The sequence below is a fragment of the Sesamum indicum genome, linkage group LG3 (genome assembly GCF_026168435.1).
Source record: "Sesamum indicum cultivar Baizhima isolate 11 linkage group LG3, ASM2616843v1, whole genome shotgun sequence".
In the NCBI taxonomy this organism is placed as follows: Eukaryota; Viridiplantae; Streptophyta; class Magnoliopsida; order Lamiales; family Pedaliaceae; genus Sesamum; species Sesamum indicum.
The window spans coordinates 20,862,438-20,876,934 of NC_142659.1; the positions used below are offsets into that span (position 1 = coordinate 20,862,438).

At 37.7% G+C, this 14,497-nt stretch overlaps 3 protein-coding genes across 3 annotated transcripts; 2 read left to right on the top strand and 1 right to left on the bottom strand.

Moving 5' to 3' along the window:
* Window positions 1–1,344: 1,344 nt before the first annotated feature.
* On the bottom strand, window positions 1,345–5,075 carry LOC105158264 (ACT domain-containing protein ACR11). The gene is made up of 10 exons (XM_011074952.3): window positions 4,619–5,075; window positions 3,817–3,874; window positions 3,603–3,728; window positions 3,347–3,441; window positions 2,660–2,744; window positions 2,500–2,559; window positions 2,139–2,194; window positions 1,919–2,024; window positions 1,741–1,809; window positions 1,345–1,645 (listed from the first exon to the last, which is right to left on the bottom strand). The coding sequence occupies exons 1-10, from the start codon at window positions 4,768–4,770 to the stop codon at window positions 1,583–1,585; spliced, it is 870 nt and encodes a 289-aa protein (XP_011073254.1). The 5' UTR covers window positions 4,771–5,075; the 3' UTR covers window positions 1,345–1,582.
* Window positions 5,076–5,378: 303 nt separating this feature from the next.
* On the top strand, window positions 5,379–8,710 carry LOC105158265 (cytochrome C oxidase assembly factor). The gene is made up of 3 exons (XM_011074954.3): window positions 5,379–5,732; window positions 5,969–6,073; window positions 8,423–8,710. Exons 1-3 carry the CDS (start codon window positions 5,664–5,666, stop codon window positions 8,462–8,464), a joined length of 216 nt encoding a protein of 71 aa, XP_011073256.1. The 5' UTR covers window positions 5,379–5,663; the 3' UTR covers window positions 8,465–8,710.
* Window positions 8,711–9,661: 951 nt separating this feature from the next.
* On the top strand, window positions 9,662–14,451 carry FRI (FRIGIDA-like protein). Its single transcript, XM_088878038.1, has 3 exons — window positions 9,662–10,699; window positions 13,150–13,325; window positions 13,406–14,451. The coding sequence occupies exons 1-3, from the start codon at window positions 9,736–9,738 to the stop codon at window positions 14,204–14,206; spliced, it is 1,941 nt and encodes a 646-aa protein (XP_088734164.1). The 5' UTR covers window positions 9,662–9,735; the 3' UTR covers window positions 14,207–14,451.
* The last annotated feature ends 46 nt before the right edge of the window (window positions 14,452–14,497 follow it).

A 14,497-nucleotide genomic window follows, 5' to 3' on the forward strand; every position in this document is an offset into this window, starting at 1 on the left:
AGAAGTTTTTCCAATTTCAGACGCAACAATTGGACTTAATTATGCCCACTTGCACCAATTTTACGTGGAAAACTCAGTTGAACACGATTGTAGACATAGTTCGATATTCCTACGATACGTAAGTCTGTCTGTTTCCTAATTTCTTATATATAAATAGACTGTTTCGATTAATTTAAAACTATGAATAAAAAACATAGTACATGGTAAAAAAAAAAAAAAAACCCACAACTTTTTTAGGGTGAATTGCACTTCACCCCCTGAAAAAACATATTTTTACATATGCAAGTTATTATTTTCACTGCAATTTCGATATTTCTAGAAGGAAAATCATTGGTAGGAACCCCACTAACCAAGAAATCCCGAAGCCATTCGATGTACTCCACAACTTGGAGATGGGGTTGATTTGTCATCCACACAATCTCATGAGTTTTGTTAACATGAATTGAACATAAAAAATATTATATTCATGTATTTCGAATCGCACAACCAACATGATTTAATTTTATTATCAGTACAGTGGTCTAACAGTTGAGTTTCTTCATTCTTCACTTGAATATATTCTTGACAGAAACCAAAAAAAAAATGATCAAGTGTTGGATATGACATTAGGTTGTGCAGAATATTCATTTTTGACAAAATGATGGGATGGGATGGGATAAAGTGGAGGCTTATTCCTCTTCCCAAAGCCTGTGGACTATATAAATCTCCGTCATGGCCTCCTTATCCTCTTCTTTTGCATCATCATTCCTAAGCATATTCTAAACAAAAATGTGCTGCCAAATGAGGTAAGAAATCAAAATACAATGTGCAGCCTTATCTTTTGCGTCCATCACTATTCATTCACTGCACTTTGTGTAGATGAGAATTTTTAGCCACTCATTCCTCCCCTCTACTTTGATATTTTATAGTTTTGAAAGTTTCAACTCCAATCACCATCATGAAGGTGCCAACACAATTAAGAAATTGAACTCAATAATTGAAAATCATTCGTTCTTACCGATTGACGTGCCAACACAATTAAGCAATTGAACCCAATAATTGAAAATCATTCGTTCTTACCGGTTGTGCCAACAAGTGTTGGCCTGGTCATTTGCATACAAGAACTTCCTTTTACATAAACCATGTCACATACAGTGGACTCCACGAAAGAAACCAGCAATGGTATGAAGGAAGGGAGCACAGAGTCTAGTGGAGTTCCATTTGGAATTCCTCTTACCTGTAATGGTGAAATGTCAATTTGGAGTCTCAAATTAGTAGCTTCTGTAAGAGATGTTTGTTTTGATTGTCAACTTTTTGCTTTTCTGAGGCATTGCACCACAAGTAATAAGGCACAATTGCAGGATATTTCGAAAAATGGATCTTCCATTTGTGATGAGAATGTCACTTTTAGAACTTAATCTGGCCATGTTGAGTAGCAACTTTTCAGATATCATTACAACGACAATGCTGATAAACAAGTATGCTTGGAAGCATCCTTCTCGCTGTTGACAGCGATCTTTTTAGATAAAGAGTTTCTTAGAATATGCAGAAAGATGCATCCTTGAACAGAAGGTTTTACTAACGGCAATCTTCCGCAGATGTATCAAAAACTCCCTTCCTCTGTGCTCGGTGTCCTCAAGAAGTACCGCAGACTATTTGCAAGAACCTGCCGTGTTTTACAAGTCTAGTCAAAAACTGATTCGACAAAGCATGATGTAATAGACTATGACTGGTAAATTCTTGGGTGATGAAGTGGTGTACCAGTTGAAGAGGCTTGATGATGGCTTTGCCCTTGTAGCTTACATGAAATTTTGCCTTAGCCAACAGGCCCTGCATGCGAAAAAGAAATGTTTTCAAGCAACAAAATTAAGCTGCTCTACAATTTAATGAGACCCAAGAAATAGGCGGAGGTAGTGAATCGTATGAAGCCAATCTTTACCTCAGTATCAAATTCTCCTGATTTAACAGCAATATTTATGTCAGTTATGATCTTTACAAGATCCACAAGTAATCCAGGACGATCAGCCGTCTCTACGACGAGCAGGCTGCAAAAATTGAAAAATTGTGTTTCAAGATTCAACCCTTTAACAAGCGAGTTCCAAAGAGGATTGAGCTATCAACTCACGAGAGCACTGATTTTCTCAAATTATTCGCTTTACCTTTGTTCAGGACTGTCGTCATAGACATGGATATGTGTGGCTACACCCACATCTACCTGCATTAAACGTGTGAATGACTAACAAGTGAATAACATGGAATTTAAAAATGCATTTTTGTATCATGGTCTGAACTTACCCTATAACATTAATTTAGCATCAATTTGATATTATACGAATACAAATCAGTCACATTAAGGTGGGAATAACTGATAGATTGGCTTGGATTTCCATTTTGTTGCCTACAAGGTTGTATGAGCCATTCCATAATTTTATTTGTACTCCTTATGAGCTAAGCTTTTAGTCAATGAACTTTAATGTTTAAAGCTAGATTTGTTTACTGAATGAAGCAATGGGATCATACCTTTTCACTTGGTGGTGTCGCGCCAAATGCAGCCCCCATAGCTAACTGAGAACTTGACTCCTGAAAAATTAATCAACATCTTTTAAGGCAGATAAACCCGCTGAAAGAGGTATCACATCAGTGATTACACAACTCCAAAGGACTTAGATAGGAAGAATACCGGGTGATACTCGAGCAGATTGTTGATAATTGTCAAACGAATTGCCTCGAGCAACTCTGGTTCGTCAACCTTCCTCCCTGTTGAACTGGAGACCAGCGCATGCAGTAACAAAAATTACAGAGAAACAGCTTAATATGGTGCGAATGATACTTAGATTATAAATTTCGAAATAAGAAAAATCATGTATAAGACAAAAGTTCCTCATCAGGTTTGAAGCATGGCCTCAAAATAAATAGTTCCAAGTTCTCTATGGCATTATTTCTTCACTATTGACATGACTACTAATTGAACAATAATAATGGTTAAGTTATAACAAGTTTCTTCTATTCTTGACAAGCAAGAGCTTCGGGAGAGAAGTTGAGAAAATATGACTTTGATGCTTGTAATCATGTACTCTAAACACGGGAATGTTCATGAAAATAAGGACAGAGAAATGACAAGAACCAAAATTCAACTATTCATGATAAACTGCCTTTGATGACCAAAGTTCATTGATGAAGTTCTATCTGAAACCTTCCTTAGCATGCGACAAAGAGACTTCGCAATGATTCTGAATATTGCTTTCATATACCAAACTTCCTCGATACACATTTTAGCAGAGAAGCACAATATTGTAAATCAAACAGAATGCCTAAATTAGTAAACAACAGCTCAGAAATGTAGAAAGTAGCATAAGCAGGAACTTACGCTTTAGTGATAGCAAACTTGTTGTGTTTGCCAGAAGAATCGAGATATACATTTGCCTTGACTACGTTCAGGCCAAGACTTTTAAGAGCATTCATCTGAAATGGATTACCAGCAATCTTTAAATGATCACTGAATTTCTTTAGCATATTAGCGCAGATAATCTAACATTAGATCTTTCTTGACTCCAGCTACTGAAAAGTCTCAGTATTTGGAAACAAGAAATGAGAATTTGAAACTAGATAGAGAAGTGTCATACTGTGTCGAGGAGAGCCCCAAGTCGGTCCCCAAAGGTGATTTCGACAATAGTGGCATCTGGATCTGAATCTTGATCTATTATAACAATAGGCGTCGGAACTGCATCAGTCTCCTGACTACTTCCATTCTGTTCCAAATTCCAGCGATGAAAGGTAAAATTAGGAGTAACAAAGTGATTTGAATTGGAAAGAAAAGCATTATTCGACATTTGCTACCTCCACAGCTGGAGTTGGTGATGCTTTTGATATAAATGTACTCGTTGAAGATGATAAGCTGACACGTAGAAATAGCAGAACATAAAACGACAATCAAGTAACATGTACTTGAACAAAAAACCAAATAACCGGTGAAATTTACATTCACGCGTAAACAAAAATCAGCAAACTGTACTTCTACAGTTGATTGCGCCGACCGAACTTACTCAGTTCAACGAATAATTCAGCCAGCCAGAGATTAAGCTCCAGTTGGAGGAACTACATTAGGTATCTAACATCAGCATTTGGATACGCCGCAATATAGCAAAAAGTCAACTATCCATGGACACTGGAAGTATTGGTTACTATGCAACTTGAATTAATGTGGTTTTATACAGAATAAATTGAAAATTCCTATTAGCCAAACACAATAAAATCTTGTGCAAGATCTTGAAATGTGTTTATCATCAAAAGTGTACTAATTATGTCACCTGTGAACACACGTTAGTTTCAGCTATTACATCTAACCTAAGAACTGAAACTAATCAAACCAATTTCAAACAATGAAAGAGCGTAACAGAAATGAAGCTCATATGCAATATAGTGCACTTTGGGATTAAAGACATGAGGTGAGTAAACTCAAATCTTCAAGAGGGTCCAAATCTAATCGAATATTTTACATAGTAACATTAATACATCATCTCGTAGCAAGCATTGGTCAAATACATCAACACCCATATACATATACACTCAACAGATAAATGAATTAGAAATTAGAAAAAAAAAAAAAAAACAGAGAGAGAGAGACAGATAAATGAATTACCTCCTCCTGGGAATGATGCATGGCAGCTGAACTGGATCCAAGCCAAAAGAGCATATGAAAGTAGTTGCCCTTGAACTGGGTTGCTTCTCCATTGCTTTCAAGTTGCCATAGAGCCCAAAATTACTCCCACTGGAAGCCATAGCAACAGCCATTTTTTGAATTCTATGTTAACAAAAAATCTGCTGCTTCAATAAAAATGTAGAAAAAATTCAAAAAATTCCAGCAAAAGCTTCAATTTTGATAAATGGGATTCTTTTCCAACTCAAAGGGATTCTTCATTAACCACTGTTAGAAGAAAAAGTTGAAGAAAAATGGGGAAATAAGGAGGTGGGAATTATGGGAAAAGCAGATAGTGAATTTGTGGGTACTAGAGGAAAAGGATTTGGCTTCAAGGAAAGCAGCTGTTTTTTTTGTAGTTGTGGTTAATGTTTTTGTTCTAGTAGTATCCGCCATTTCTCATGGAATCAACTCTCAACCTGTCTTTATAGCGTGCTGTCTGTGTGATATTTATATCGCACCTTAAATATTCACACAAAAAGATAAAGAATTTATGGGCCTCTTTGTTTTCTTTCTTTTCTTGTCTTTGCTAAAAAGCTTAGCCTCAAAAAATGAATCTACCAGCTTATCCATCCATAGAGCCAAAAATTTAATCTTTATGCGAACCCAGTGAGCAAGAATATCAAAAGTAAAAGAAGAGAGGTTGGGGAACGGACGATGGAGTCTTCAGTTTTTATCTGAAAATGAAAATCCAATGGCCCTGCTTGGTTTACCATCTCATCTCATTTTTCAATAGCGACATTACTGGTTAAAAATTGACACATTTGGCTCTTTTTATAGTATCCCACCTGGAAATGCTGGAAGCACCTGTATTGATGAACTTTCGGGCCCAAAGGTTAACTAGAAACGGGCCAAGACCCAATAAGATATATCAAATCCAATCTGAATAACACAGCCCAATAAACCATGTCGAGGAAACTAGAAAAACCCAGAGAAGAAGACAGTCTACACAGGTTTTAGAGAAATAAAAGAACGAGAGAGATCAGAAATGGCGAAGTCCTGCAAAGGTCTGGCTATGGAACTCGTCAAGTGCCTTAGCGAATCCGATTGTGTTAAGGTGTGCAAGAGACCCTTTATTGTTTCTTGATTGTTTTTTCTTTTAGCCTTTGGTTGATTGTTAGTTTAGCATAAAAGTCCTGAAGTAAGATTGGCCATGAAAGTATTATGCCGAGATTTTGGACCCATCTTCTTGAAATATATGTTTTTTGAAGTTTTTTCCTTGGATTAAACTGTAGTATTAGCGGTTTAAATTCTAAAAATTGGAAATTTTCATGGTAGAATGAATTGATGTAGGTGGAGAACCGGCCATACAGAGAATGTGCAAAAGAGAAGGCGCCGAAAATTTCCAGCGAGTGCGTGGGCTTAAGAGAAACGTATTTCAACTGCAAGAGAGGACAGGCATGTGTTCTTCTTTCTCCCTCTCTGTTGATTGTTTCCAGATTTATGTGGTTTCTTCATTTGGAGTGAAAGAGGAGAAGGAAAGCTATAACTAGTGTTGTGAGAAGAAACTATCTATATACTTGTTATTTGTAAATTAACTCTTGTTACTCCGGTTCAAGTATCATCACAGTTAATTCTCCAGTGATATGTTAAGTTCCCCTGATTGAGTGTAGAGACCTGCTTGTGTTTGATTCTTCATTTGTTTGCCTTATGTGTTCAAGTTTCTTGCAACTTTTGGTCTGCATTAAATCTTCAAAAGAGAGCATTTCCTGCTATTATTTAGTTTTGGCCCTTTTGAGAGGTTTTAGAGAAGTAGACAGCTAGTTATCTCTTTTCCGACTTTTTGAAGCAATAAAGTAGCCGTTTTGCTGTTCTCTCAAACCCGCTCTCAGTTAACAATTATTGGCTCTATACGTGACTGTGGTTCTAACTTTCTGTTGAGCTCATTGGTTGCTGTTGTTAAAAAATGTTAATGGACAGCTCTTAGCAGCCTCATGAATTACTGATCTTTGCTCAATTTGATGCAAGAACACTGCATGGATTTCCATTAAATGTGTAAAAGGTTCTAGCCACACTTGAAAGCCAAGTACTTTTGTTTTGAGTTTGCAACTTGAAGAAAATATGGATTAAAAAGTTGAAATTACTTGCTTAGCTTCTACGAGAATGTTTGTTGGCAAGATGCATTATATCTTTGTTTAAAAGATGACTTCCCCAACTGTTCAATTGTCTTCTCAACAATGGGTCTCAGTGACCGCCGAGGTGACCGTACTAGGGGTTTCCCTCTCGCTAGAAGATATTAGATGTAAACCTAGCAACTTTTTTAGGTTTAGAGAAGTTGGTTGTCTAGAAGTTCTTTCTGCAGCTTTATGATACTGTCTGAGACTATACTAAAATGATTAGCTGATCCCAAGAATCAAGCTCTGGCAAAGTTTCTGTAAGATTCTTTCTTCTGCTGCTTCCTTATCCTGCAGTTTCACATTACATAACTTTGGATGGTTATGTGGCCTGCGATTGGACATAAATATGGAAGCTCATTTCTACTTGGACCCAAATTAACCTAGGCCTGGTGCTTAAATTTCATATGTTTATGTGTTTTTGTTGGTTGTCGAAAGATTCCTTACATCAAGAAATGTATAGCGAGAGAGTGAGAAATAGGTAGGTGTGGAGAGAGGGGGGGAAATATTAAGTGCCTTGATGCACAGAGAGGTTGGTAGGTGAGGAACAACTGGGCTAGATGTAGAGGCCAATGTAGATGAACATGGGAAAGTGGCGGGTGGAGGATGTGGCGGCCTAGGCTTAGTGTGGTTCTAGCAAGAAGAGGGGAAGGATGTATCATCGGTGGGCTTTAATTTCTTAAGAGAGATCAATCTTTAGCAGTATTCTTTTTGCTGGATATTCTGCTTTTCTGGGTCTGGGTCTCATTCAGGAAATGGTTGGATCTAGACCATGCCTATATTTAGGGGGACCCTTCGTAGTGAGACCCTATCAATCCTTGAAGGGCTTATACATGTACAAAATGCTCATACGGACGTGTACATTGGACAAGGTTCATCAAGTTGTTCCTAGTTCAGTTCAAGCTTGGGAAATCTCATGATGGCTGAAGAGGACTGGTCTGAGTGATGAAGCTGTAAAGGTCGAACTATATGTTCTACTGCTTGTTCGATCACCATACATACAGTTGGAAGACACTGGTCATCTTCTACAGACTCAGGGTCGCCTGTGCCGGTGGAGCGTTTATGCAAGTATCCCTAATGCTAGTAAGACTTTGTTTCACTGCTGGAATTGACAGAGGAGTTCATCTTTAAAATTCTGAAAATTGAGGATGGCGCTTGATTACTTTCTGTGGATTATATATAGTGACTGAAAGTTGAGAGCTGACTGCTGAGCAATATGTTAACCCTGAAATAAAACCTCCCGGTGCATTGCCACTTCTTTAACACTCCCCAAGTTCTCATCAGTCTGATTACAGTTTTGTGCCCATAACGTTAAATTAGATTCTGACACAAACTCAAAAACAGAATTACATTGTGAAAATTTCTCTTTTTCCCGGTGCTGATCTGGTCGTGTACGAGGTGTCCTGATCATGTGGTGAACTATTTAAGTGGATGGCCTTCAAATGAAAACCTGAAGAACTTCTCTTCCTTTTTATGCTTGCTTCCGGTATTAAAATATGAGCTATTCATTTCCTGATGTTTACATGAGCTAGCCAAACTACTTCTTTGATTATTTTTCGGCTTTTGAGATAATATCAAGTCTGTCAACACCTTTAAAATCTATAACTCGTGGTCTTTTCTGCTTTCTTCGCAGGTTGACATGAGAGCTAGAATACGCGGAAACAAGGGTTACTAGCAACTGTGGTCTATTCCTATTCAGTGAGCAGTAGTGACATTCGACACTTAAAACTCAACTCCACCACTTGAATCCTGGGGAAGGAGACCAACTGATTTTGCCTGAATGTATCTCTTTTGTTTCTCAAATGTACAGATTGCTGAGTGGAGAACTTTTTCGTGGGAACTCAAGTTGTGTTGTGAGAGAATTATAATCATTTACATGCGGAATTTTTCATATATAAATGATTATGATTGTTTAAATAAATTCTCATACACCTTTGGGTGTACGAACATATGTCCGTCACAAAGGACATAAAACACCCTCAACATGTGCCACCCAACGTTTGTTTATATTGGATAGCATCGACTCACAAATTTTCATTACTTCAACTGTTGTATCAACCGAGAAATGTAATTTATCATATTGTAAACATACTGTAAATATGCAAATTACCTTTCTATATGTAGCGATATATCAACAAGTCATGTTAAAATACCGCATATAAAACAATTACTCTTATTTTTCTAAATATTAAAACTACAAAGACAATATCTTTTATAACATATTTCAGTGAAATATGTTATAAACAAATTTCAAATTAGTGAAAAATAATTATAGTTTTTTAATTGAAAAAAACTTTTATGGTATTAATAACTATTTATTTAATTTAGTACTTTTTAACCTTCTCTAATTTCTAATTTATTTTTTGTGTATTCCCTCTCCAACTCTCTCTCTCTTACACACAAATATTTCATTTTTATTAATTCTCTGATTTATTCAAATAATAATAAAATTTTATTATTCCTGACAAAATTATTTCTAAAACTTAAATTCTAATTAAAAGACTTTGTTTAAAATTTTTATTGTTTAGTATTTTATATTTGTTATATTCTAAATATTAAAATAATTTAGTAGAAGAGCCCTAAAAAGGGACATTTAGGACTCTTTTTTATATTTAAAAAAAATAAATTACAACGAATTTTTTGAAAGACTTGTTAAAATTATAAATACATTTTTTGTTATTTAAAAATTTATAGACATTTTTATACTTATAAATTCTTCTTACAATAAATTGTTATAATAGAATATTTATTAGACAATTATTAATGTTAAAAATATTTATAATTTTTTTGAAAGTATGAAATAATTGTAATATTGATAAATTGCATGGTAGGTAGCTATAATTTACTATAAAAGAAATTGAAATAATTTAGGGCTTATTTAGTCCCTTTTTCCACACAAATTCTCCTAAACATAACAAACCTGGGGCCTATCTGCTTCGAATTCCTATGGCTACCACCGTTGCAGCCGTTACACCGCCAACCCTCACGGCGGAGGCTAGTCCTTCCGTCGTCCCTCCAGCCCCAGAAGAACCCCAAGACCTCACATCCCTGACCATTCATCAATCAGACACCCCTCCTCAGTCTCAAGAATTGGAAACCCTTACACCGGCGGTGCCATCGCCCCCGCTTTTTATCAATTCGGTCTCCGAACTAAAAGGTCTCTCCGCCGCTATTACGGCTTTTCAGGAATGCTATGAAGACCTCCATAATCACCTCGATTCCATCAAAGTCGCTATTTTGTCGAAAGTGCCGCCGGAAACCCCACAGGGTACTTCTTCAGTAGCCCCGTCGTCGTTGTCGAATCTTGATGTGTGTGAGGAAAGAATGTTGGAGAAACAGCAACAGGAGCAGAATCCGCCGAAATCGGAGCTCGAGGGCCTCTGCAAAATGATGTGTAGCCGTGGCATTCGGAAATACTTGGCTTCTAACTTATCTCATCTCGCAAAGCTGCGGGAAGAAGTGCCAAAGGCGTTGAAACTGGCGCCAAACCCGCCAAAGCTTGTTTTGGAATGTTTGGGTAAGTTCTTTTTGCAGGGGAGTAAGGCATTTACTAGGGACTCCCCAATGATTCCTGCTCGTGAGGCATCAATTTTGATATTGGAGTGTTTTCTATTGATGATGGGGATGGATATTACCAATGAAAATGATAATGGGGTGTTGGATATTGAGAAGGCAGTGAGGGAGGAGGCAGAGACAGCAGCCTTGGCGTGGCGGAAGAGGTTGGTGTTTGAAGGGGGTGTGGCCAAGGCTAGCCAGATCGATGCGAGGGGGCTTTTGTTGTTTGTTGCTTGTTTTGGGGTCCCAGCCTCATTTAAGAGGGAGGATATCCGGGATTTGGTGATTGCTGCCAATGCAAAGGAGATCATAGGAGTACTACAGAAATCTCAGACACTAATGAAGAAAATTCCAGGTGGTGCTTTCTTTTCTTTGAATTTGGTGGACATGTTGGACTGCGTATCTAGCATGTCGTCCTTGTTTAACTGTACATTGTCAGCTTTAATTATACATTGTCTGATTGTTGTTTGTGTTGCCGCTGCATCTGATTTTTGATAGATTCACACTATTTTACTGGAAAGCGCCATGCAATAGGCTAAGCTTCACTTGTTGGTTACTTGGTCTACATTAACTTATGAGGAAATAGAAAATCTACTTGGAAATGAAATCAACAGAAAGACTTTGGGTTACACGAAAATTCGAAGTACTAAAATGTAGTGGGTTTAGCTACCATAAGGGCTAAGAATCTTAATGGCCAAAGTTTGGTTTAGAGGCATTGGCAATCCTGTGCGGATCTATTATTTTTCCTTGTGTCCTGACCTCTCGTATAGCGGGAGAAGAATGTCTAGAATCTGTTTCTATTATCTTGATATTGTTGTTGACTTTCCATAAGTCCTAAGAACTTTCCTTACACATAATCGTGCATTTAACTGGATTTAACTTGATTGAATCCTAGAGGTCCCTTATATAATCCGGCTATCCATTTCAGTCATTGCATAAGAACTTGAGTTAAATGATCTTGTCAAACGTGGTTGTGTGCTAGCCAACTGGCATAGAATTCTTACACCCATGTTGGCTAGTAGGAGTTATTTAAGGTCTTATAAGCCATCCAACACCTTCCCTCACCCATTGGAGACCACAGTTCTATAAACATTCTAATGCAGTTAGTTGCCCATGGTCCATCCACTACTCAAAACTTTTCAATCGGATAGTACCATGGGCCCATACTTTTGTCGTCTCTTGGGGTCCAGGTCAAACGCCCAACAATGTTGACATTTTTAACTACCAGCCAATAGACGGGGAATGTAGTCTATCTAGACAAGTACAGCTAATCAAGGCCTTGTATCAACACAATCTTCCAAAATATACGGTATGGGATGGGATGGGATGTACCTGTTATTCTGGTACACCTTGTTGTTTTGACGTATGAGAGCATACAGTTTACTGACCTTTGGATGAGGAGGTTGATAAGTCAATTTTATGCTCTTTTCAGTTTTGGTCTTATTAGGAAATAGAATAAACATACAGTAGAAAATGAAAATATAGATCCTTAAGGTGTTTGGCAGTCTAAGGGACTTGAACTGCCTTGTCCACTTAACTATCATGCTCATGTGAGTCTGTGACCCAAAGTTAATTATGATAATCTATCAGGTGCTCTCTCGGTATTCGGGAAGTGGGATGTGAGAAGGTTGTAGATAGAATCAAGAACAATTTAACGAGCACCCAGTTAATATAATAAATTTTGAATCGGAACCAGGGATGGTGTCTATATATGCAGAATGATTTAAAAACAAAAAGCACAGCCATGAAAAATTTGGCAATTTATCAACGTTTATGTATGATCATTTTTCCGTTTTGATGTGTTTTCTTCATATAACAGCCAAATTTGCTGTGACTAGCATGTTGTTGTTCATTATGCTCTAGGACTTAAATATCTTCAGTATGGTAGGCTCTCTCTATCAAAATTTTCGGCCTCGCATCAGTGTGGCTCCATTATATAGCTTTTTGCTCTCTGCATTCTTCTCACTCTGCTTTCTGTTATCGTACTTCATTAGCTGCTTCCACATCTTGAGGTGTCTTCTATGTTTCTTGACCTGCTTTTAATCTGTCATACAGGGAACTATATATAAGATTATGTCATCATCTCTTTACTTCTCCTTTTCCTTTTTTGTGCTTAGATTTCTCTGATTTCGGATCACTTAATTTGGTGGACCAATTGATATTGTATGTGATCTTATTTGCTGACAATCTTGGGTAAAAAGCAGCAGACAGGCCATAATATTGGGTAAAAAGCGGTAGACAGGCCATAATATTGGGTAAAAAGCAGCAAATATTCCAACACCACCTTTTTGCAATCTGAATCCTTCCTTCCCTCATTTGGAGCCATACTCCTTTTCTTCCTTTTTGGCTGATCTTAACTTTGTCATTTTCTTTGGCTTATGGTGATAGAATCTCCAATGGTATATTACATGGAGTAAGGATCTTATTAGGTTATTTCATGGAGTTTCCTCAGTGCTTCTAATTTGTGAACCCTTTTGAATCTATATGTAGGACACATTATGTTTATTTGCCAGTTAGCTATCACAGTAACTTGCCAACAGGAAGCTCAAACTTCTCCTCTTATATTAAGCATTGCCGACCTGTCTTACCACATGTTTTGATAGCTTAATATGTCATAACCATGAATGGACAAGCAAGGTTGGAGCACATAAAAAGCCACCCCTCTGCTCTCACACATGTCCATGCTTATTATTTTGCAGTCAATATTACCTAGCCATGCCGTGTTGTTACTCTTCTTTGATTTGTAAATCAACCCTTTTGTTTAGTTATTAATTTCATAGTCTAAATCTACTGTTACATCTGCAGAAACAGTGGAGGGGATGATAAAGAATAAAATGGAAATAGATGCTGTTGATATTGCTTATACCTTTGGACTAGAAGAGAGGTTTAACCCTCAAACAGTTTTAACATCATTTCTACGAGAATCTAAAGAATCTTGGAAGAAGCCAAAAAAAGGATCACAGGGTTCAGCAGTTGCACTTGTAAGTTTTTGAGTTTTTTTGCCATTTTTTCTACAGTCAATCATCCTTTTGATGTTTATCTTGTGTTAACTTACCTTCAGAATGAAGCAAATAAGAAGCAATTAGCTGCTCTGAAATCTATCACCAAGTGTCTGGAAAGACACAACACTGATCCTGCAAAGCTGCTTCCTGGATGGCAAATCAACGAAAAGATTGCAACTTTAGAAAAGGATATTGCCGAGTTTGATAGGAAATCAGCTCACAAAAGAAAAGCAAGTGAAACCGAGACATCAAAGAAGTCAAAAACCCAAGAAGGAAAACGTTCCCGTATTACAGGTCATGGCCCACAACAGCACAAGGTTGCTGGTCATGTTGATAGCAGAAGAAACTTGTTGGATAGTGGACTTCCTGGTCATGCCAGTACTTATTCTGCTTCCCCATCTGTAGTTTACGGAGGGCCTAGTGCAGGATTGCTGCCTGAAAGTATGATCCCACCTGGAGTTGCTGCTGGTATGTCAGCAAGCCATGGTGGCATCCTTTCATCAGGTTCATATGCTGGAGTCCACGGGGGAGTGCTGGTCGACACGGCTGGGCATGTTATGAATCGTGCTTCTCATCCTTATGTGTGGCAAGGGGATTCTACCATAAACGAAAGGTATGCTGGTCAACCATCTCTGGGGCTAACTAGCTTGTATAGGGCATCGACATCCATGGAAGGCTTTGCTGGGGCACCAAATACATCATCAGTTGGTCATGTAAGTCGAGGATCTGCCTCTGATCTTTATCAGTTTGCAGATAGTGTTGTCGAGAGTGAATCATATCTGAGCAGTGTTCCTCGCAATGGTGGTGGGCTTCCAACAGCTGTGCCTGCCCATCATTCATCGTATTTATACCAAGTTTAACCTCTGAAGAAGGGAATGGTATCTGTTGTCCAAGACTTTCTCTAGTTAGGACTTATTTCCTTCCTTTTTTTTTTTTTTCAGCTTTTAACGTTTGAAACTGCATAATGAGAAAATCTGCTGGCGCAACCGAATTGTTTGACTGGATATAAAAAACGAATGATAACACTGTGTTGTGGCCTTTGAGTAGAAGAACAAGTGTTTCAGTTCCGCTAGAATCTGTATAATATTTTTTCAGACTTGAGTTCTTTTGACGTATGTAGATAGACCTTGCTTCCATTGCAAAAGAAACTT

Excerpts from the sequence above, each read along its gene's own strand:
- LOC105158264 (XM_011074952.3), bottom strand. The coding sequence starts at position 4,770 with ATGGCTGTTGCTATGGCTTCCAGTGGGAGTAATTTTGGGCTCTATGGC. Across the intron at positions 2,745-3,346 it reads AAGTTTGCTATCACTAAAGC|TTCAACAGGGAGGAAGGTTG; the intron begins GTAAGTTCCTGC and ends GCTGGTCTCCAG. Across the intron at positions 2,560-2,659 it reads ATCTGCTCGAGTATCACCCG|GAGTCAAGTTCTCAGTTAGC; the intron begins GTATTCTTCCTA and ends TTAATTTTTCAG.
- LOC105158265 (XM_011074954.3), top strand. The coding sequence starts at position 5,664 with ATGGCGAAGTCCTGCAAAGGTCTGGCTATGGAACTCGTCAAGTGCCTT. Across the intron at positions 5,733-5,968 it reads GCGAATCCGATTGTGTTAAG|GTGGAGAACCGGCCATACAG; the intron begins GTGTGCAAGAGA and ends GAATTGATGTAG. Across the intron at positions 6,074-8,422 it reads TCAACTGCAAGAGAGGACAG|GTTGACATGAGAGCTAGAAT; the intron begins GCATGTGTTCTT and ends CTTTCTTCGCAG.
- FRI (XM_088878038.1), top strand. The coding sequence starts at position 9,736 with ATGGCTACCACCGTTGCAGCCGTTACACCGCCAACCCTCACGGCGGAG. Across the intron at positions 10,700-13,149 it reads ACTAATGAAGAAAATTCCAG|AAACAGTGGAGGGGATGATA; the intron begins GTGGTGCTTTCT and ends TTACATCTGCAG. Across the intron at positions 13,326-13,405 it reads AGGGTTCAGCAGTTGCACTT|AATGAAGCAAATAAGAAGCA; the intron begins GTAAGTTTTTGA and ends ACTTACCTTCAG.